The sequence below is a fragment of the Bos mutus genome, chromosome 5, assembly GCF_027580195.1.
Source record: "Bos mutus isolate GX-2022 chromosome 5, NWIPB_WYAK_1.1, whole genome shotgun sequence".
In the NCBI taxonomy this organism is placed as follows: Eukaryota; Metazoa; Chordata; class Mammalia; order Artiodactyla; family Bovidae; genus Bos; species Bos mutus.
In genome coordinates, this window is record NC_091621.1 from 74,914,191 (window position 1) to 74,938,860 (window position 24,670).

A 24,670-nucleotide genomic window follows, 5' to 3' on the forward strand; every position below is an offset into this window, starting at 1 on the left:
GGATTTCAAACTAATCACCATGATAAGTCCAGTTACGACACGTCAGCTTGCAAATATATTACCCAGTTATTGACTATATTCCCTGCACGGCATGTTTGATACTTAAAACTCATTTATTTTGTAACTGGAGGTTTTGGTTCTCACTCTTCCTCACCTATTTCTTTCCCTCTGCTCCCCCCACTCCTTCCTGGCAAACACATATTTGTTATTTGCATCTGTAACTATATATATGCAGTATAAAAATTTTGAACTGCTATATTGTACATTCGAAGTTAATTTTGTAAATCTACTATTCTTTAGTAAGGAAGAAAAGGAAATGGTGCTCAAGAGGACATGGGAGTTATTTACTGAAGCAAGGTCACTGGATACAGCAATAAAGACAGGAGTGACGTGGTGAGGGCTGCTTTTATTCACTTTTGTCGAGTGATAGACAAAACTAGATTTGACTGCACTTAAATGCTGAGAGAATGTATTTTCTTTAAAATACATTTCCTGAAAGAAGCAGTGGACATTCTAGGTTATGCTTGTATCTGAAAAAGATGAAACATAGAAATGAAAAGAAGCTGATATTGATAATGTTGCCAAAACCCTGCCTGTGTTCTCTGTTGACGAATAGAAACATAGAGACAGGTTTTGCCTGAAGTAGAAAAGAGTAACTTTTATTGTGCTGCCAGGCAAAGGAGGCCAACAGAGAGCTAATGCACTCAAGACTGTGTGACCCACCCAGGAGTGGGATAGTGAGGAGTTTTATAGTGTTCAAGGAGCAATGTGTCACCAACTCATAGACAATTCTTGGCATCAAGGTGAGGTTTCAAGCATCATCAATTTTCCGGTTTCAACCAGTCTAGAGTCTATGTTCTCATGGTCAGCAGTTTTCATTTGGAGCTGGTCTGCTTCTTGTAAAAATAACTTAGCAGCGTGTGTCATGCCTTCACGTATTTCAGAGAAATAGGAGTTCAGTGATTCTGCTATGTGGTTGAATTACAATCTAAATTGTTACCAGTTCCCCAGTCCAATAGCTAGTCTTTGTTTCTACATCTTCACATTTCTCTCTTCAACGAGGGGTGCTGGGAAAACTTGTCAACTCCATGTAAAAGAGTGAAACTAGAACACTTCCTAACACCACACACAAAAATAAACTCAAAACGAATGAAAGACCTAAATGTAAGACAAAAAACTATAAAACTCTTAGAGGAAAACATGGATAGAACATTCTTCAACATAAATCACAGCAAGATCCTCTATGACCCACCTCCCAGAGTAATGGAAATAAAAACAAAAACTAAACAAATGGGACCTAATTAAACTTAAAAGCTTTGACACAACAAAGGAAAGTATAAGCAAGGTGGAAAGACAGCCCTCATGAAACAACTGACAAAAAATGAATTAATCATGGATTCTTGAGTCAGTCTTCTACTTTAAAAACAAGGATGCAGGGGTTTGTACATTTCAGAAATACAATGTGTTAATGCTACTGCTGCCATAACAAAGTGCCATGCACTGCATGATTTAAAACACCAGGAACTGATTGTCTCACAGTACTACAGCCTGAAAGGCCCAATATCAATATGTCCTCTGGGTCATGCTCTCTCAGACTGCTCTAGGAGACAGTCCTTTCTTGCCTCTTCCTGCTCTGGTAACAGTTGGCCATGCCTAGCGCTCTTTGACTTATAGGTATATCACTTCAATCACAGGGCTGTCTTTTCCCTTTGTCTTCACGTTGTCTTCACTTTGTTAAGAGTTTTGTCTGACTTCAAATTTCCTCTTCTTATAATACCACTGGTGCTAAAGAGCTTGAGGCCTATAGTGATGTCTTCACTATTACATTCAGCCCAGCCCTAATTTCCAAATAAGGTCACAGTCTGAGGTCCTGAGCATTAGAATGTCAACACAACATTTTAGGCTCATAGTTCAACCTCATAAGATATAGGAAGAGGAAATCTCTCGAGTCTACACACAATATACATAACTCCAATGGTAAAGCATCTGCCTACAAAGACCCTGGTTCGATCCCTGGTTTGGGAAGATCCCCTGGAAAAGGAAATGGCAACCCACTCCAGTATTCTTGCCTTGAAAATCCCATGGACCGATGAGCCTGGTAGGCCTTTATAGTCCAAGGGATCACAAAGAGTCAGACACAACTGAAGGACTTCACTTTCACTTTTCAGAAGTTTACAAAAATTAATTCTATCCCATGGGATAGATTGTGTAGTTTTTCATATTAAATATTCATAGATATTACATAAATTAAGTTACCCTCAACTGCAAAGATCCTGTGTAATTATTGATTACTGGATATTTGGTCTTTTAAAGGTTCCCCCTGGGTGTGAGATCTAGGGCAAACATGTATGGTAGGGTCTTTCTTTAAACAAACACTTTGCATAAAGTTCTGTGCATCACAGAACTCATAAGCCCATGAAGAGCATTATTATCTAGCAAAAAATCTTCAGAACAGTGGGAAAAGGGAATTGGTTATATATTGGCTTATCCAGTGAGGGTGCATTCAGTTTGTTTATGGTGTTCAGATGTTATTTCTTCCTGTTCAGGGCATGTGTGCTCAGTTGCTCAGTTGTGTCTGACTCTTTGCAACCCTGTGGACTGGAGCACACCAAGTTCCTCTGTCCATGGGATTCTCCAGTCAAGAATACAGGAGTGAGTTGCTATTTCCTTCTCCAGAAGATCTTCCTGACCCAGGGTTTGAACCCGTGTCTCCTGCAACTCTTGGATTGGCAGGTGGATTCTTTTTCCACTGAGCCACCTGGGAAGCCCCTTTCCTGTTAAGAGCCAGGGATAATACCAGACTTCGTTACTGTCAAATGTGTCCTTTCTAATTTTATTTCTCCTATCAGGAGAAAATGAGATTTTTTTCCATTGAAACAATATAAATCTTCTAGAGGCTGCAGCTCCCTAGTAGCAGCATTCAACATTGGTGACATCACTATGTCATGATGTCCATGAGTACTCTTTTCTAGCAGCTTTTTCAAAGGCTGCTACTGCTCTTCATTGAAAATCACAAGTGCATATCTAAAAAAAAATATGCAGAAAATGCGATCAGGAATGAATTTTCAAGACATATGAAATTTATCATTCATAATTTTATAGCATAATTGTAAAGCAGCACATTTTTCAATCATGTCATCACTGAATTACTCAAACTATAATCCCTGCTTTCCTAAGGAAAATTTTAGGGTAATCACACTCTAGAGTGTTAAAAAATAAATATCAAAATGAATATATCTAAAATAAACAGGATATTACATCATGACCAAATTGAATTTTACCTAGGATTGTAAAGCAGTCTCTTAACATTAGAAAATTTAAAATGTCATTCACTACATTAAAAGATAAAGGAATAGAAACCATGACAACATTGAAACAGATGCAGCAAACAAAAGCATACAAGAAAATGAAGTCTCTTCCTACAAAAAAAAAAAAATCTCTTAGCAAATAGAAATAGAAAAGAACCAACCTAACTTTTAAGAAAAAGATATAAAAAACTAGATACAACACAACTAATGTTAACATATCAGAAGCATTTTCTTTAAAATGTGGAACAATTTTTTACCATCAATATTGTCCTGGAAATTCCACCTATTTTAATTATACAAAAAATAACTAATTTTTACAATATAGGAAAAATAAAATTGTTACTACTAGATGCTGTGTTTTCTAGTATTTAAATGAACCCACAAATTATTAGAAAATTATGAATTGTCAGAAAGCATGTTGAACAGAACAAGAATACCTAAAAGAGTTACCTTGCTAATAAAAACAACTGTTTTAAAAGATAATAAAAGTATATAATTGCAAAAGCAATAGATATATATAATAGAAACACATATAATAAATACTATGCAGGAACTGTTTTGAAAATTATGTTATATAAGACAAAAATCAATACAAGAAATATGTTTTAAATGAATAAGAAAATAATATATATAAATACAACACTCCCAAAATTAACTTAAAGATTCTGTGAAATTGCATGATTCTTTTAAAATTGCTACAGATAAGCAAAGATCCAGACCATTTAAAAAGTAGGAAACTAATACGAAAATTGCTTTCACAATCAGCCAACTGTGTCATCAGGCTATAATATTAAAGCAGTGAAATGTTGAATTTTCAACAAAAGGAAAGGGAAAAAGTTGATAAATATTAAAACCATCTTACTCTTGGATGTTAAGTCCACTGTTGGAAACTGATTCAGTGCACTTTTTTCCTGCAAATCCATTTCCTCTCTGTGTAGCATCTAGCTGTTGCAACACCATCTTCATTAAGGTAAAAACATATTTCATTCCCTTTCATATTAGTCCTACAATAAAGGAATCAAACACTATGCATTAGGGAGTCCTGTGACTTCTCTCTTGGTCAATGACACTTTTTAAAAAAATATTATGTCTAGAGCTGTGAAAAAGTATGTTTCTACACAGTCCTTTCTTGCTAGGGTTAAGATGTCTGTACCAAATTGGACCAAAGGAGTCTCCCTTCCAAGAATCTGTATTTGTTAAACTAAGTTACATGTTATAGGTAGAGTCGTCAATTTGTAAAAACCAATGGTTCTTAACCCTGGGGTGAGTTTGCCTTCCACCAGCCCTTGCAAGGGACACTTGGAAATATCTGAAGACGTTTTTGGTTGCCTCAAGAGGAGTGGGGCAGGGGGAATTGCTACTGTCTCATGAGTAGAGGCCAGAGATGTTGCCAACATCCTATTGTGCACAAGAAAGTGCTCCCTCCACACAGGAAAGAACAATGTGGTCCAAAATGTCCACTTTTTTCTGCTATTGAGAAATTCTAGCATAGACTAATGGAGAAGGAAATGGCAACCCACTCCAATATTCTTGCCTGGAGAATCTCAGGGACAGAGGAGCCTAGTGGGCTGCCGTCTATGGGGTTGCACAGAGTCGGACACGACTGAAGCGACTTAGCAGCAGCAGCATAGACTAAATGCCTAAGTGGCTGGCAGTCACAATTTGGGGTGTTTATACTGGGTCATATATGCAGTGAACTCAAATTTTTAGGTCCAATTCTCCATGTTGTAAAATAGAAGGTATGAAGCCCAGGTTAAATTGCAACTATCAGTGCAAATAAAAGCACTTAAAATAAACAAATTTACCTTGAACTGTGAAACTTGTCAGCAAACAGATAGCATGAAGCTTGTGAAAGAAATATAAGATTAGAGAAAATAGGGTAAAATCATGAAAAAAGTCTACTTTTACTGTGTATGTGAATCTCAGGTGTTTACTTTCAAAGTAACCAACTAAGAAGTCTTTTCCCTTGTATCTTTTTTTTTTTTCATTTTTAAATTGAAATATAATTGCTTTGCAATGCTGTGTTATTTTTTGCTTTATAGCATCATGAATCAACTATATGTATACGTATATTCCCTCCCTCTTTAGCCACCCTCCCACCTCCAGTTCTATCCATCGAGGTCATCACAGAGGACTGAGCTAAGCTCTCTATGTTATACAGCAGCTTCCCACTAGCTATCTGTTTTACACATGGTTGTGTATATATAGGCCCACTGTGGCTCAGAGGGTAACGCGTAATGCTTCTCTCCCAATTTGTCCCACCCTTTTCTTCCACTGCTATGTTCACAAGTCCATTGTCTATGTCTGTGCCCCTATTCCTGCCCTGCAGATAGATTCATCAGGACCATTTGTCTAGATTCCATATATATGTGTTAACATACAATATTTGTTTTTCTCTTATATCTTGATTTCCAGCCTCTCTGGTTGACTCTTGAAACCAGTCTTAATACATGATACACTAATCCTTAGTCCACTTTTCCAACATGAAGACAAATCAAGGACTGTACAGAAATATACTAATGTACAGGTTCTAGAAGGCTGCACTCTGTGTGTGCACTTAGCCACTCAGTTGCATCCGACTCTGCAACCCTATGGACTGTAGCCCACTAGGCTCCTCTGTCCATGGGAGTTCTCCAGGCAAGAATACTGGATTGGGTTGCCATTCCCTCTTCCAGGGAATCTTCCCAATCCAGGGATCAAACCCAGGTCTCCTGCATTGCAGGCAAATTCTTTACCAACTGAGCTGCCAGGGAAGCCCAAGAACACTGGAGTAGGTAGCTTATCTCTTCTCCAGGGGAACTTTCCAACCCAGGAATTGAACCTGAGTCACCTGCATTGCAGGTGAATTCTTTTCCAGCTGAGCTACCGGGGATCCCAGAAAGCTGCACTATCTACACTTAAATAATCCCAGAAAAAAGACACTCACCCTTTGTTATGTATGTTTTCATCCACCCATTGTCCTGTTAGATCTTCTGTCATGTCTCTCCAAATCCAGTGATCAGAAGTGCACTTGAATCGCGTAAGAAAATGCTTTAGAGGCAAAATAAAATTAGTAATTTTACTTGGCAGTTTTCACTACAACTTACTGTGTCCCTCTTGCTTTGCAGGTTGTGAGGAAAAAGGTGACAAAGCTTCAAATCCTAGTTTCACTGGAAAATAGCTATGTGATTGTGAAAAAGTATTTTACCTTCTGACTCTCAATTTTCTCATTTATGAAACAAAGAGAGAAATTTGTCAGAGAAATTTTCTTTAAGACACTTTCGATTCCAAATTGATAAATATTCAATATAAATATATTGAAACTCTATTCCTCCAAGATTTTTAGTCTGTGAACTCCTAGAAAGCTAGACTTTTCAACGGAGTTCTTACATAGACTTCCTAATCATCAGATATGTATTATAATGTTTTTTTCACTTCCCAGTAAATACTAGTATATTGAATTTAATGTAATATTTTACTTCAACATTTCTTTCAACTATCATGTTTGCACACCCATACACACACATCTTTCATGTATCCAGTTCCTTTAGAAGAACCTAATTCCCAAATTTCAAATTTTTTTTTTTTTACCAAATATTTACATTTCTAAAGACATCATTTGGGGGGAAATTTTTATTTTTTTCTGATATTTCTCCTTATTCATTTGATGTTGAAAATTTTTCCTACCTGAGAGCCTTTCATGCCATAAAATTATGTTCTACCCAGAAAGTCACTGAGTCTACCTGCCCCCAAAATAGTTGCAAAACCATAAACTTGACTTTGTATCACTCTACATTTCAGTTTTATATAAATGCAAAGGAATTATGACAGATCACAACACTATGGTCCATTCCTACCTGGTAACAGTGATGCCAATAACCTTGGCATTTTAATATACCATCTTCTATAGCATTTCATGAATTTATTTGAAAAAAAAAAATCCAATTTGCTGAGCCAAGCTATGGGTTTACAAAGGAATCTATTAAGAAAACAGTGTCCCTGGATTCACAGAGTTTCCTGTAGAGTGAGAAAATCCATGCAAACTTAGAAAACATTCTACTAAATGGGAAGATTATGAGTATAATAAATACAGAGTGAAATTTTAGTTTATAGAAGACGTGTCGCAGTCTTTACAGGAGACCATCACATAGGATGCACTGTAAGAGGCATATCTGGAAAGAGTAAAAGATTCCGTGACAAATACAGAATCCAGGGAGAAAAGGACAATTCATGTTCTAGGCTTAGGAAAGAGCTTGTTTTAAGGCAGAAAAAACAAGCAAGACAGGATGTATGTATTGGAAAACAACAGGATATATTGCACTGAATAGCTGGAAAAATTGGATGAAGATGTGGAGCTGAGCTTTTGATGACAGGGAACTGGGAAGTGACAAGGTACAGGGAAGTGTCCTATGAAAAATATTGAACATTATTTGCTTAATAAAGAGTAGCTCATGGAACTGCTTGTTAAAAAGACAAGGTAATTCTAAATAGGTGCAAATAAATAGGGGAAAATTTTCACGAAGCAAGCTTCATCTCATTTTAACTAAGAAAATACTTTGCAATTTAAATAAACATTTGTAATATTTTAATTAAACTATTTAAAAATGGCCTTTTAAAATTCTTTTATACATTACTTTCATTACTTCTTCACAGATACCATATGCAATAACAACCTCATTCTGTTTGTCACTTGTTATTTTTTTTTTTCATCTTACTGCCAAGTTAGCCTTTTTTCCACAAAAGGAACTGCAAGGACTGTTTAAGGATTTCTCAGAATGTTCATATCAAGAGTCTTATTAAATTCAGCAGTGAAACCATTTGCTACAGAAGTTCTTTGTATTAAATTAAGCCTGCATCTTACTTTTTGACTTGGTATATCTACTCTTAACATATCTAGTTTTTCACATTTTATTCAGGTTTCTCTGTCTTTTCTTGCTTCCAAAATGGTTTAGTTTCCTTACACTGATCTATAAATTGCCCCAGCCTAGTTTGTATCTCGGAGAAGGCAATGGCACCCCACTCCAGTACTCTTGCCTGGAAAATCCCATGGACGGAGGAGCCTGGTAGGCTGCAGTCCATGGGGTCGCTATGAGTCGGACAGGACTGAAGCGACTTAGCCGCAGCAGCAGCAGCAGTTTGTAACTACTTAAACTTGAACCAATCAGGTAGATTGCATAACTATACATTGTTTACCCTGAAAGTAATACACAGTTCTTTTAACAATGTTGACCACTTTTAAATGTTTAAATGTCATTTAAAAATGACCACTTTTAAATGACCACTTTTAACAATGTTGACCACTTTTAACAATGTTGACCACTTTGTTGACCACCAACAAAACACCACAATTTTAAAGAAGTTAATTACCTTTTAAATTAACCTTTTACTTTAAAAGAAAGGAAACAAAAGTAAAAAATATACTTGCCACGTAAGTCACCCAGGGAAAGAACAGATTTCATAAGTGCAGAGGTACAAGGTCTCCTGCTTGTTAAAGCTCTTGGAGAGTCTCTTTATTTATTGCATGTTTCCATCAATGTTTTTTGAACAAAGATTTATTAACCTTTTAATTTGTACCTGCCTATGAGAAACCTGTGTTCAGGTCAGGAAGCAACAGTTAGAACTGGACATGGAACAACAGACTGGTTCCAAATAGGAAAAGGAGTATGTCAAGGCTGTATATTGTCACCCTGCTTATTTAACTCATATGCAGAGTACATCATGAGAAACGCTGGACTGGAAGAAACACAAGCTGGAATCAAGATTGCCGGGAGAAATATCAATAACCTCAGATATGCAGATGACACCACCCTTATGGCAGAAAGTGAAGAGGAACTAAAAAGCCTCTTGATGAAAGTGAAAGAGGAGAGTGAAAAAGTTGGCTTAAAGCTCAACATTCAGAAAACGAAGATCATGCATCTGGTCCCATCACTTCATGGGAAACAGTGGAAACGGTGTCAGACTTTATTTTTCTGGGCTCCAAAATCACTGCAGATGGTGACTGCAGCCATGAAATTAAAAGACGCTTACTCCTTGGAAGGAAAGTTATGACCAACCTAGATAGCATATTCAAAAGCAGAGACATTACTTTGCCAACAAAGGTCCGTCTAGTCAAGGCTATGGTTTTCCTGTGGTCATGTGCGGATGTGAGAGCTGGACTGTGAAGAAAGCTGGGCGCCAAAGAATTGATGCTTTTGAACTGTGGTGTTGGAGAAGACTCTTGAGAGTCCCTTGGACTGCAAGGAGATCCAACCAGTCCATTCTGAAGGAGATCAGCCCTGGGATTTCTTTGGAAGGAATGATGCTGAAGCTGAAACTCCAGTACTTTGGCCACCTCATGCGAAGAGTTGACTCATTGGAAAAGACTCTGATGCTGGGAGGGATTGGGGGCAGGAGGAGAAGGGGAACGACAGAGGATGAGATGGCTGGATGGCATCACTGACTCGATGGACGTGAGTCTCAGTGAACTCCAGGAGTTGGTGATGGACAGGGAGGCCTGGCGTGCTGCGATTCATGGGGTCGCAAAGAGTCGGACATGACTGAGCGACTGAACTGACTGAACTGATATGCTACAGCAATGGATACAATTTCAGATAAAATATGGTGGCGATCTGGCCACTGGAAACTCATAACTTCAGCCTACAGGGAAACTTTCAATTACACCTATTGCAATGTTGATAGTGAGCACTCTGACAGAAGGCTGCCATGATATCTCAGAGAAACACGGGGAAGCAAGATTGAGTAGCTAGAGGAAATTTCCACCAAGGAAGTGAAATGGAGAATTCCATCCTTCCTCTTCAATGGTTTTAAAAGTTTTCCAAATAGTGTTAAGCTCTTCTATTCATATTCCTTAAAATGGAAAAGCTAGCTACCAAGTCTAGAACTTGATCAGAGTCTTAAACTATCCAAACAAAATATCACTAGCTTTTTCAATTGTATCTTCTATGGCATGTTCTAAACTTCTGCGACATTTTGCATATATAAACAGGCATGTTTGAAATGCTTTGAAGACCATAACGGAATTTGAATACTTCCAGTACCTCTAATTAATGCAATTGATAAGGAATGCATATTAAATTACTTACTTTTTCTTTTGTAGTGACAATCATAACTAGGCTAGCATTTTGAGACAAACAGTCGTATCTGCTTGAATTCCAATCTTTTTCTTCTTCAGAAAAATAATAGCATTTATCTTGGAAGCCAATCCAATTATCTGGGCAGAAATATTGAGCACCCCTATCTTCTTTAGCTAGAGCGGAGATAAATACGTATTTTAAGAATCAGATGAAATAATATGTCACTGTGTTTTGAGATCATTGAAGAAGGACGGGATTGTGACAAAAAAAGATGATGCTCATGGCCAGAATTGCATGTCTATCCCATAACAAGTTGAAAACAGACTTCATGTTAGGTTAAACGAGAACCGTCCAGAATGTGACAGGACACTCACGTTGGTCTCAACTCCAAATTCAGTGATTCATAGGCCTTCCTAGAGCAGTTAATGTGATTTCACACATGTTAAGTCACTTTTGTCATTTCCAGGTAAATAAAATATAACAAAATCAGGTGGTACTAAAAATACTGATTTATTTTAGACTGTTATAAATCTAGGACAGATTTTAATCTCTAAGAAAGCAATGAAAATAATAAAACACTATATAACTAACAAGACATGTACTCGGTTTCCAGTTGTAACTAGACACCACCATCATTGTGTGGTTCTAGGTTAATCAACAGAAAGAACTCATGTGAAATTTAGAAGATGAAAATAAAGCAGAATTCATTGTAGTTGGAGGCATTGTGCATAGGAAGTTCACAAGCCTTTTCATGAGTTTCCTTTTGTAGTCGCTGCAGTTAGATGTTTCTAGACTTTCCTCACCTGGGGGTTCTCCAAACATACTAGTGCTTTAAGCCAAAATCATTAGTGACTATTTCCTCTTTAGCCTTCCACATCAGTTGTGTCATGTATAGTTCTTATATTAGAATCTTTTCTATGGTAACTAGTTTTATCGTGGTGATCATTTTGAAATATATAGAAATGGTAGAAATAAAATAAAATAAAGTTGTATTCTTGTAATATTTGTGCCATCAACTTTTCTGAACACTCCCAGACAATCAGTTTTTGGTATCAAAAGTGGTTCTAAGGGAACAGAACCTTAAGGATGAGATATGCTATTGGTTTTCCAATGTGATCTGCATTAAAGGCATTTACCCAGTCACCAGTTGTAAATGGGATGCTGGTGATCTATGGTGCATAGAGGTAAAACTATTAGTTAATTATCACTCCTAAACACCTCATACCAGGTACCTGTAGATGGTAAACATTTTAGCGCCCTTCTCTTAAATGTTGATAAAACAACGGTCCAAACGTCTAAGTGAAAGTGAAAGTTGCTCAGTTGTGTTGGACTCTTTGCGACCCCGTGGTCTATACAGGCCATGGATTTCTCTAGGCCAGAATACTGGAGTGGGTAGCCATTCCCTTCTCCAGGGAAATCTTCCCAGTTCACGGATCGAACCCAGGTCTCCCGCATTGTGGGTGGATTTTTAACCAGCTCAGCCATAAGGGAAGATCAAGAATTTTGCAGTGGTTAGCCTAACCCTTCCCCAGCGGATCTTCCTGATCCAGGAATTCAACTGGGGCCTCTTGGATTGCAGGCAGATTCTTAACCAACTGAGCTATCAGGGAAGCCCATGTCTAAATGTCTAAGAATAATAACATTTGAACACCATAAGTAACAAAATTGAGTTGACATATAGGAGAGCTAAAAGCAGTAACTACAGAATATGCATTCCCAAAAAAGCACGCAAAACATTTACTAAAATGTGGGACAATAAAGTTTTAACTACAGATTTTAAAAGGTTGAAAACATTAACAGTGTGCCACCTGACTGTAGTGGAATTGAGCCATATACCAATAAAAAAAATTTTTTTTTTAAATCACCAAAGGCTGTAAATTAAGAAACTCAATGCTAAATAGTTCATGAATCAAAGGGGAAAAAAAAAAAAAAAAGAAAGAAATCTTGGGAAATAAAGTGTGTTTTAAATGAAAGGTAATTACATATCTTTTTATATATGTGATATATATCATATTAAAAATTATGGATATAACTAAGCTTGTGGGTCTTTCTCTTTTGTTTTTGGCCATGCCATTTGGCTTGTGGGAGCTTAGTTCCCTGACAAGGGATAGAACCCAGACTCTCAGCAATGAAAGCAAGGCATCCTAACCACTGAACCACACAGTACATTTCCTTTAATCTTAGAGGAAAATTTATTGGTTTAAATTTATGTTTTTTTTTTTTAATTAGCTCTCTCAAACAATTAGAGTGATAAATTAAAAGTAAAAAGTAGAAAGACTCCATTAAAAAAATAAGACCAGAAAACAATTGAATAGAAACTAATATAAAGCTAAAAAGTCAAGAAACTCATTGTTGGCTTTTTGAATAATCTAGAATAGACAGAACATTAGCTGAAAAAAGAAAAACACCTTTTTAAAGGGAAGTAGACAAATTAGCAATACTAGGAATAAAAGAGAAATTTCTGAACAACACAGAAAAACTGACAAAGGAAAGGTAAATGTGAATAAATACTCTATGTAGTGAAGAAATTAAACTTTTAATGAAAAAAGTCCCACACAAAGAAATCTCCCAGTCCAGGTGGCTTCAGATGTGAACACATCTAATTATTTAGGTAAGACGTAGCAATGTTACCCAATCTTTTTCAGAAAATAGAGTGGGAAGGAATCTTTAACAGCTCAGTTTTAGAGGCTAGCATAATCTTGGTGGCTCAGATGGTAAAGAATCTGCCTGCAGTGTGGGAGACCTGGGTTTGATCCCTGTTTTGGGAAAATCCCCTGGAGAAGGGAATGGCAACCCACTCCAGTATTCTGGCCTGGAGAAGCCCAGGGACAGAGTAGCCTGGTGGGCTACAGTCCATGAGGTTGGAAAGAATCTGACATGACTGAGCACTTAACACTTTCACATAATTTCAATATTGCTGACAACACTATTATCAAATGGGAAATTATAGTTCAGCCTTGCATGAGCATATGCACATATTATTATAAACAAAATATTAGCCAGGTTAACTCAAGAATGTTACAAAGGTTAATATTTTATGATCAAATTGAGTTTACTCCAGATAGGAAGGTTTACTTTAACATTTTGTAAAACTCTGTGTAACTCAACACATTAACAGAAAGAAGAGACAAACTAAGCATTTCTCAATAGTACTTGATAACATTCTATGTCCTTTTAGAATAAAACTCTTTGGCTATCTAGGAATTATTTAATTAGGAATAATCAAATAATCTTTATTTGATTAAGAATATCCATAAATAATCATTCTTAGTAGAGAAATATTTAAAACTTTCTTATGTATATTAAGAATGAGATAAAGATGCAAGTTCTCACTAGTTCTCAACCTTTTATTGGAAGTATTAGCCAGTGAAATGAGGCAATATAAATATATAAAAAGATATAAGTATTTCAATACAATAAATAAAATCACTATTATTTGCAGATAATCTGAATGCTTACATAAACATACAAATGAAAATGAAGATAAAATATTAAAATTAATAGTTAACATAACTATTAACACTAACAAAATCTAAAGAAAAATTAATTATGTTTTCTGATCACAGTGAAATTAAAATAGAAATAAAGAACAGAGAGATAATTGGAAATCCCTAAAATATGTAGAGATGAAAGAATACACTATTAAACAACACATGGGTCAAAAAGGAAATACAGAGAATTTTAAAAGCAATTTGAATTAAACAAACATGAAAACACAACTCATCGAAATTGATGGGAAGAAGCAAAAGCAGTCCTTAGAAAAAAATAAATAGCACTGAATTCATACGTTAGAAAACAAGAAAGTTTTAAAATCATCAATCTACATTCCTTTCTTAGGAAACTAGGAAAAGAGGTGAAAATTAAACCCAAGAAAAACAGAGCAGAAATAATAAGAATCACAGAGCAAAAAAACAATTAAACTGAAAACAGGGAATTAATAGAGAAAGTCAACAAAAGCAAAAAGCCCTTTCTTTGCAAAGAACAATAAAATCAGTCAGCCTCTAGCCAAGTTAACTTAGAAAATAAAGGAGAGATAAATTAATCATATCAGAAATAGAAGAGACAACATCACTACACATGCCACAAAAGATAATAAAGGAATACTATGAACAAGTTAATGCCCACAAGCTTAATGACTTATGTAAAACGGACCGATTCCTTGAAAGATGCAATCTTCCAAAACTCACAAAAGAAGAAATAAACAATGTAAATAGGCTCATATCTATTAAAGAAACTGAATTAATAATCAGTAATGTCCTAAAACACAGAAAGCAACAGGCTCAGATGTGTCCACTACCGAACAACTGAGGAAGAAAACAGCAATTGTCGACAACCTCTTTTAAAATATAAAATCAGAGGGAATGCATCTTAACTCATTACATGAGGCCAGCATTATCTTAACCACAAAACCAAAGACATTCAAAAAGAAGAGAAAACTATAGACCAATATCTCTCATGGGCATAGGTCCAAAAATTCTTATCAAAATATTGGTAAGACAAATCTAACAGTGTACAAAGAGAATTATACACTATGAAAAAGTAGGATTTATCCCAGGTCTGCAAAGATGATTCAACATTTGAAAATCCATTAATATAATCCATCTTATCAATAGGCTAAAAAAGAAAAATCACACGATCATACCAATATGTGCATCTGAAAAATTTAACACTCATTCACAGCAAAAATTCTCAGTAAAGTAGGAATAGAGGGGAGCTATGCCAATCTGATAGACAATTTACCAAACAAACAAACAAAACTACCCTACAGCTAATTTCTTATTTAATAGTGAAAAATTGGAGGTTTTCCCTCTAGAATCAGGGTAAGGATACCCCTTCACAAAATATTGCAGTTAAATGAGCAGTAACTGTGAAAAGAATTTTCTAAAGGAAAACAATCCTGAATATTCATTGGAGGGACTGATGCTGTGGCTGAAGCACCAATACTTTGGCCACCTGATGCAAAGAACTGACTCATTGGAAATGACCCTGATGCGGGGAAAGGTTGAAGGCAGGAAGAGATGGGGACAACAGAGGATGAAGTTGGTTGGATGGCATCACCGACTCAATGGACATGAGTTTGAGCAAGCTCCGGGAGATGATAAAGGACAGGGAAGCCTGGCGTGCTGTAATCCATGGGGTCGCAAAGAGTTGGACATAACTGAGTGACTGAGCACCAAAATGTGAAAAGGAGCTTAACAGTATTGGTCATCAAGAGAATGTCGATTAAAGTTGCAATAGGTACCAACAAACATACCAACACACACTCATCGGAATGGCTAAAATGGGACTTCCCTGGTGATCCAGTGGTTAAGAATCCACCTACCAATGCAGGGAATACGGGTTTGATCCCTGACCCAGAAAAATTCCACATGCCTCGAGGCAAGTAAGCCTGTGTACCACAACTACTGAGTCCGTAGTTTGTCACAAGAGAAGCCACCACAATGAGAAGCTCCCACATGCAACCAGAGAGTAGCTCCTGCTCACTGCAACTAGAGAAAACCAACATACAGCAATGAAGACCCCGCACAGCCAACAAGTAAATGAATAAAATTAAAAAAAAAAAGAAAGAAAGAATGAGTAAACTGGGTAAAGCTGACAACAAATCATTGACAAAATTCTTGAGCAACAGACATTTGCATACTCTTTCTGTTGGCCTATCTGTGGTATTATCTACAAAAACTGACCTATGCATCAGTTCAGTTCAGTCGCTCAGACTATCAGGGTGAAAGATTTTGTCGTAATCATCTTTACATCTCCCTGTGCCTTAATGTAGATTGCATAATTCATAAACATTCATTCATTGATACCCACTATATATATCATGGATAATGGGAAGGGAGTGAGAATAATGAGAAAAGATAATGACTGAGGCAGAAAGGAAAAGTATCATACAGTAGGAAGCTCTGAAAACAAAAAATAAAATTGAAGAAATAAAAGGATGTAATTTACTCACCTGAAAAATATATACTTGTTAAAACAACATTAATAACTACAGATATTGCTAATGCAGAAATAAGTCCCATTGTACACCACTTGCACTGTGTGTCTTTAACATCTGAAACAAAACAAAACAAAACACCACTTAGATTAAGAAACAGGTAAAAGAAAGACCTAATTTGCATTCAAAACCATACCTGACAAACTTCTTTACGCCAATATTTCACAAGGAGATGACACAAAACGTACTTTCTCTGTTTGTCATATGGGAAAAAAAAGAAACATAATTTTTCCTTTTGGCTGAAATTTCTCAGAAGAACCTTTTATCAAATCCAGATGTTACTATGAACTTTACTGCCACAGCCCAAGGGATAAAATATATGACTTTTCTGGTAGGGTTTCCTCAAGTCTGAAGCCACCTCCAGACCTTCAACAACCTTCTATGGTGAAATATTAGCACATCCTAACAATTCTTGAATATTTCTAAGAAAATCTACTTTATAACTAATAAAAAGTTTAATTTTAAAGGATAGACAGTATAGTATATTTGAAAGACCACGGAATAATCAATAATAATAATAATCATCAGTAATAATTATCAATAAACAATCAAAAAATTTAGAATTGAGATTTTCACCACTAACAAAGGAACTTGGATGAGTCACTTTGTTTTCTAGTTCTGTATGTCCTGATCTACAAATTCAGTAGAACAGAACAAATCTTTGTGAGGAATTGTTTTTCTTTTGTTAGTGGTCATTTAGGAAAAAATAAAATTGGTATGCAAGTTTCTTGAAATGAAACTTTTTATTATTTCATGTGATTATAAAATATTTATCCTTAATGTAAAATTTCATGAAATGTAAAAAATTATAGCAGATACTTTAAGATGGACAATAAAATTATTGACAAAATTGATTCTCCTTGTCTTTTTTTACTTAGTGAAGAACTAGTTGCTTTTTTTGTTGGATAAATTTTTTCCTTAGTGGATATATAAAAGAAATAATTATTTTCAATCATGAATTTTTTTTTTTTTTTTGGCTGTACCATGTGGCACATGGGATCTTAGTTCCTTGGCCAGGGATTGAATCTGAACCCCCTGCCTTGGGAGCCTGGAGTCTAAACCACTGAACTGCCAGGGAAGTCCTCCTAAGAAATTAAATTTAAAATAAATCTAAATTTACCCTCTTTAGAAATAGCCAGTGTTATCATTTGTGTTAAGATCCCTCCACACATAGATCTTTCAAATCCATTTTTACATATATAACCTCCCTCCCAAATACTGGTAATTTTAAACGAGTACGATCATCATTTGCCCACTGTTTTATATTCTAATATTTTCAGTTAACATTTTGTTGTTCTGCCTATCTGTAACAAATTGTTAAAATGGCCCCCAAAGAATCATGCCTTTCTATGTCCACCGCCCCTTTGGTACACAATCATGCTATTTCTCCTACCACGAGGTATATACTGCATTTCCCAACACTTGAATATGAATTGGTCTTGTGTCTCCCTTTGACCAATAGAATGTGGTACAAGTGACACTCTGGGACTTCAGAACATAGACCTTAAGAGACTTGACCATTAACATCTCTCTTTTTTAAAGTTAAAGGATATATTATGTACTATGTTTTCAGATCTGGCTTATAACAGGAATTAAATAAAAGAAAGTGAAAGTCGTTCAGTTGTGTCCGACTATTTGTGACCCCATGGACTGTATAGTCCATGGAATTCTCCAGGTCAGAATACTGGAGTGGGTAGCCTTTCCCTTCTCCAGGGGATCTTCTCAACCCGGGTATCGAACCCAGGTCTCCTGCATTGCAGGCAGATTCTTTACCAGCTGAGCCACAAGAGAAGCCCAAGAATACCAGAGTGAGTATTTGACTATCCCCTCTCCAGCAGGTGGGGAAGATCTGCTGGAGAAGGGATAGTCAAAACTTTTATTAACTTTCCTGTGTTAGCTCTCCCATATTTCCATATTTTAATTACCATATGAGTAGGAGTTGAAGGTTAATTATTGCTCTATTAAGCAGAATTATTTTAAAATCATTTTCCTATTCATTGTTTCAAGGAGGTCTTCAGCTATTTGCCATCCTTTTCTCCAGAATGATTATTGAAATTAGTGACTCCTTCATTTAAAAAAAAAGAAAAGAAAATTCTGGTTTATTAAAGGGAATATTTTGAGAATCATAAAGGGCTTTAAAAAGAGGAAGTACTTATAAGCCACAAGAAGATGGTGCACATCCTGCTAATATGAGAAATGCTCCAGGTACTAGTGATATAAGTCATTTATAACTCAAAGTTGGCAAAATACTAAATCATTCAACTTTGTGGAGCATATGGAGATATCCCACCTGCAGAAAAACCAGTCTCAACAAAGATGCATGTCATGAGTGTGGCAAACAGAGTGGCTTTTGTTATATTAGCACAGAAATAGCAGAACTAGAACCAAAGGGGTTATGAATGTTGATATAAATACCTCCCTGATGGCTCAGTGGTAAAGAATCTGCCTGCCAATGCAGGAGACTCAGGTTTGATCCCTGGGTGGGGAAGATCCCCTGGAGAAGGAAATATTAAATAGCAACCCACTCCAGTATTCTTATCTGGAAAATCCCCCAAGATTTCTTGACTAAAGAACAAAGTAATCAGTGAAAAGAGATAAGTAAAAACCCTCAACCTCAAATTCAATGTCTTACAAAATTTGGGAAAGTTCATATAACCCTGTAGGAAAATCACCAAGATTAAATATATTGTCAGCTCAGTGATGTAGGAACTTGGAGTGATATTTAGTTTGATTTAAAGCTCTAAAGAATTGGAAATTTATTTCACTTCTGAATATGCAGGTGCATACTTTAATCTGCTACACAATTATTCTCTGTTTAATCTGCCTACTCCCTAAGCCTTAAAATCTAGTTTTGCACACTCAGTATAGTTAGTTTTCATCTTTAAAATTCCTTGTTTCTACTATTTTACTCAATCCTCAATACCTGCAACTTGCAAAAATATCCAAAAAACAAAAGCAACAGAAAATGTTGGTTTCTCAGTATGAAGTTGGTATTGAAAGATGAATTTCAAAGAAGTTGGTCATAGTGTGTACAATGAATGTATGTTCAGTCACTTTAGTCGTGTCTGGCTCTTTGCAATCCCATGGACTGTAGCCCGAAGGCTCCTCTGTTCACGGGAGCCTGCATTGGCAGGCAGATTCTTTACCACTGCATCCTCTGGGAAGCCTGTAACACTGGTAGACTAAAACAAAATTAAATGGCAAATTTTAAAACTCACCACCATCACTAAGTCACAGATTGCTTTCTTTAATGCACGTTAGCTTCATTTCCTCAACTCTGTTTCTACCTATTTAAGGACTCCTGTTCAAAAAACTTTGAAAGATTGTCCTGGGGATTCTCCAGACAAGCATATTGGAGTGGGTTGCCATGCCCTCCTCCAGGGGAATCTTTCTGACCCAGTGTCGAACCCACATCTCCTGAGTCTCCTGCATTGCAGGCAGATTCTTTATTGCTGAGTCACTGGGGAATCCCAGTGTGTACAATGAAGGAATGAAAAAAAAAAAAAAAAGTCCAGGGCAGCTTAATAAAAATATATTTTATTAACAATGTAACTAAAATAGTTCTACATTCATCGCTGTTATAAATAGCTAAATGTTCCAATTATTTTTCCCATAGAGAAGCTTTACTGGCAACTAATTTCTCTGTTTCTGACTCTGATCTTCTCCAAGGAGATATGAGAAAAGATCCAGGGTGACCAATGAATTTAAAACCAGATAAAATCCCCTTTTTCCGAGTTTACAGCTATAGAAAAAAATCACAAAATACCAATATGCAGAAAGAATAAGAGAAAATAAAATGTTTAAAAATATTAAGCATTTAGAAATGAATTACATGACACTAAGTTATTACTATTTCAATGGTGTTTAAAATGTCAAAATACATATACATGATATAGATATTATATATACCACATAAAATTTAATTTATATATTTATGTGATACATATAAATTTATAGATAAAATATATAAATTTATACTGTTTATTGATATATAAGGCAAAAACTAACACTGGTCTTATGAGTGGGTAGAAAACACTCTTAAAACTTTATTTTAGATATTTTCATGTTATCTAATATTTGATACCATTGTCCCTAACCTTCTTTGATCTAACTTTAGAATTATTAAATTGTGAAAAAAATGAGGAATAAAGCATTTATACATGCTAATATGAACTGCAACAATATTTTTGACTGTTGCATAATGCTGGTGTATATGTTTTTGTGTTCAGTTGTGTCTGACTCTTTGTGAGCTCCTGAACTGTAGCCCTCCAGGCTCGTGGAATTTTCCAGGCAAAAATATTGGAGTGGGTTGCCATTTCCTCCTCCACGGGATCTGGCTGACCCAGAAACTGAACCCAAGTCTCTCGCATCTCCTGCATTGGCAGGCAGATTCTTTACCACTGCATCCTCTGGGAAGCCCATAACACTGGTAGACTAAAACAAAAATAAATGGCAAATTTTAAAACTCACCACCATCACTAAGTCACAGATTGCTTTCTTTAATGCATGTTAGCTTCATTTCCTCAACTCTGCTTCTACCTATTTAAGGACTCCTGTTCAAAAAACTTTGAAAGATTGTCCTGTTACTAATAGATTTAGAATTTGGATCTTACCTACTCTGAACTTTCTATTTAAAACACCCAATGTTACCAAATTGTTTTCTTTTCTTTTTTTTTTAGGCTGGAACTTCTTTTTTTTAAAATTTTTTAAAATTTTTATTTTATTTTTAAACTTTACATAATTGTATTAGTTTTGCCAAATATCAAAATCAATCTGCCACAGGTATATATGTGTTCCCCATCCTGAACCCTCCTCCCTCCTCCCTCCCCATACCCTCCTTCTGGGTCGTCCCAGTGTACCAGCCCCAAGCATCCAGTATCGTGCATCGAACCTGGACTGGTGACTCATTTCATACATGATATTATACATGTTTCAATGCCATTCTCCCAAATCTCCCCACCTTCTCCCTCTCCCACAGAGTCCATAAGACTGATCTATACATCAGTATCTCTTTTGCTGTCTCGTATACAGGGTTATTGTTACCATCTTTCTAAATTCCATATATATACGTTAGTATACTGTATGGGTGTTTTTCTTTCTGGCTTACTTCACTCTGTATAATAGGTTCCAGTTTCATCCATCTCATTAGAACAGATTGAAATGTATTCTTTTTAAAGCCTGAGTAATACTCCATTGTGTATATGTACCACAGCTTTCTTATCCATTCATCTGCTGATGGGCATCTAGGTTGCTTCCATGTCCTGGTTATTATAAATAGTTTTCTAAGTTTTGTGTTGTTGTTTTAGTAGATTTTCTTTCCTTCTCCATTTAAAAATTGCCAGAGACATCTCAAAATATTAGGGTACCAGCAATTGCTTAGATAAGAATAGAAGAAGGAGATAATCACCCTGCTATTAAGTACCTCTAAAGAGTAGTTTATTTTGACTCTACTCATGGCCCATAAACAATCTTTTAAAATATTACAAATATTTGCCAATTATTTCATATCACATATGTATTCTAGACATTGAATGGCTATGGTTCATATTTAACCTCTCTTGAAGTACAGATTTAACTGAATATTTAGTAAAAGTGAAACCTAATCTTGAACAATTTTACAGTATGGATAATCTTCCTCCATGATCAATTAAGATAAAGTGAATCTGAATTACAAGGACAAAATAATCAATTACCGATTTTAATTTAACAGAAAAAAAGGATTTTTTTCTTTTTTTTTTTTCCTTGATGGAAAAAACTACAAAACCCTATTCAGGCCTTTCAAAATTTTTGTTATGAAGTTATGATTCATAATTTCAATAAATAGCTTTCATTTTGAACAACTGAAAATGTTCTTACCTCGCTTCTTTTCATCAGCTTCTTGTTTGCTCGCATCTTTGTAAGCTGACTGCATACTTGATGACTCCTTTCTTCAAAGTTTTAATTTTAATGTAAAAAACAAAAACAAAAACAACGTTTTTACAACACAGCTCCAAACTAGAGTTAAGCTACTCTGAAGTAAAACACAGTTTATTTAAGTAGATGTCTCAAAAGGAAAGAAATCATGTGATGAAGACTGAGTCATACTATTATCTATATAGTTTGCTCCCTGGAAAACAAACACAAAACAATTACTGGAAAGGAAGGAAGTTATGGTAAATAGTGAAGAGAAATGCATATATTCTTTACATAACAAAGAATCATCACCTGATCCACAAAGAAAAAACCTTCAAATGGCACTTAAATTCTCAAGAAAGTGACACGTAACTAGTGACACACGACTCTCTTTGATTCATTAAAAGGCAAGTTTTAGGACGTTATGGTTTCATTATCAAGTGTTAAGAAAGGCCATCTCAAAGGTGATGAAATTAAAGAGAAGAGAGGTATGCTTTAAAATGGCTACTGAAACTGAAATAAAAGCAGTTTCTGTTTCAAACAGAAACATCCTGAGCTGAAGTGTACAAAAGCGTGTGTGTGCATATTCGCATGCGTGCACACTCATACACACAGAAAAAGAGAAAAAGAAAGTTTAAAAAGTACTCAGAATGTTACATGAATATTCAAGATGATAATGTTATTATGCTAGTGTTATTGATGCCAAAAATCTTGACTCTCTGTATGCTACTGCTACTGCTGCTAAGTCACTTCAGTCGTGTCCGACTCTGCACGACTGCAGAGACTGCAGCCCACCAGGCTCCCCCGTCCCTGGGATTCTCCAGGCAAGAGCACTGGAGTGGATTTCCATTTCCTTCTCCAATGCATGAAAGTGAAAAGTGGAAGTGAATTCGCTCAGTCGTATCCGATTCTTAGCAACCCCATGGACTGCAGCTTACCAGGCTCCTCCATCCGTGGGATTTTCCAGGCAAGAGTACTGCAGTGGGGTGCCATTGCCCTCTCCGGACTCTCTGTATGCTGCTGCTAAGTCGCTTCAGTCATGTCCGACTCTGTGCAACCCCACAGACGGCAGCCCACCAGGCTCCCCCGTCCCTGGGATTCTCCAGGCAAGAATACTGGAGTGGGTTGCCATTTCCTTCTCCAATGCATGAAAGTGAAAAGTGAAAGCGAAGTTGCTCAGTCGTGTCTGACTCTTAGCGACCCCATGGACTGCAGCCCACCAGGCTCTTCCGTCCATGGGATTTTCCAGGCAAGAGTACTGGAGTGGGGTGCCATTGCCTTCTCTGTATACTGATGTGCAAAAAATTACAGAGACAGAGTTTTGGAGAAACAGAAAAGAGCTTTATTCTTTGGCAGGCAAAATGCAAAACTCAGGAGGCTAGCGCCTCAAAAACTGCTCTGCCTCTGGGAAATAGGGAGAGGTTTTGTATCCTAAGGAAGGTCTTCCTTTTTTTTTTCTTTTGCAAAATTTCAAAACAGCCAGAGCTGGCATCAGGCAACTGGATATCTGGGGCTTGTCTTTTCAGAAGTTATCGCCTATGGCCTTCTTTCTGAAATGAAAAATGTTACAAGAGGAAAAGAATGCCAGATACAGAGTATAATTCATACAGAGTCAGAGAGTAATTGACTTTGTTTACCTTTGGGAAGGACAAGTACAGCTACAAGTGTTTGTTAGCAGTAACAGCTAAAGAGTAATCAAGATTGCTTTAACTCTCTCAGGCCTGTTTCTGTCATTTCCCCACCTGTTCATTGTTTCCTTATTTTTCTTATCAGAAAAGTCTTATTTTTGTTTAAGAAAAGGCTCACTTCTATTTTTGCTGCAATATTATCAGGGCTCTTGTTTCCTTTTCACATCTTTCCCCATCAGAACTTTGACGTGATTTCCTGTTTCCCCTCAATACATCTAAATATAGTTGACTCTTGGTATTTGTGGGGAATTTGGTCCAGATCCTCCTCTCCCTGCTATGGATGCCACAGATACCAGAATCTGAGCACACTCAGGTTCCTTACAGTCTGCTCTCCCACGTGCCCTGTTTACCCTGAGTTCCCCATCCATGATTGACTCCCCAGTGTAAAAGCTGCTAATATGAAGGGTCAAATGTATTTACATTAAGAAGAATACTAGGGCTTCCCTGGTGGCTCACTGGTAAAGAATCTGCCTGCCAATCCTGGTGGCTCAGTGGTAAAGAATTGGTCTGAAAGAGACCTGGGTTTGATCCCTGGGTTGGGAAGACCTCCTGGAGGAAGGCATGACAACCCACTCAAGTATTCTTGCCTGGAGAATCCCTGAACAGAGGAGCCTGGCAGACTGTAGTCCATAGGGTCGCACAGAGTTGGACACGACTGAAGCGACTAAGCAGCAGCAGCCAATGTGGAAGACGTAGTTTGATCCCAGATCTGGGAAGATCCCACACACAGGG

General features: G+C 36.6%; 1 protein-coding gene across 1 annotated transcript; it reads right to left on the reverse strand.

Annotated features, from left to right (window-relative positions):
- Positions 1-14: 14 nt before the first annotated feature.
- CLEC2B (C-type lectin domain family 2 member B) lies at positions 15-23,474 on the reverse strand. The gene is made up of 7 exons (XM_014481959.2): positions 23,189-23,474; positions 22,215-22,285; positions 16,314-16,415; positions 10,370-10,533; positions 6,235-6,338; positions 4,171-4,312; positions 15-3,024 (listed from the first exon to the last, which is right to left on the reverse strand). Exons 2-6 carry the CDS (start codon positions 22,267-22,269, stop codon positions 4,204-4,206), a joined length of 534 nt encoding a protein of 177 aa, XP_014337445.2. The 5' UTR covers positions 22,270-22,285; positions 23,189-23,474; the 3' UTR covers positions 15-3,024; positions 4,171-4,203.
- Positions 23,475-24,670: the final 1,196 nt, after the last annotated feature.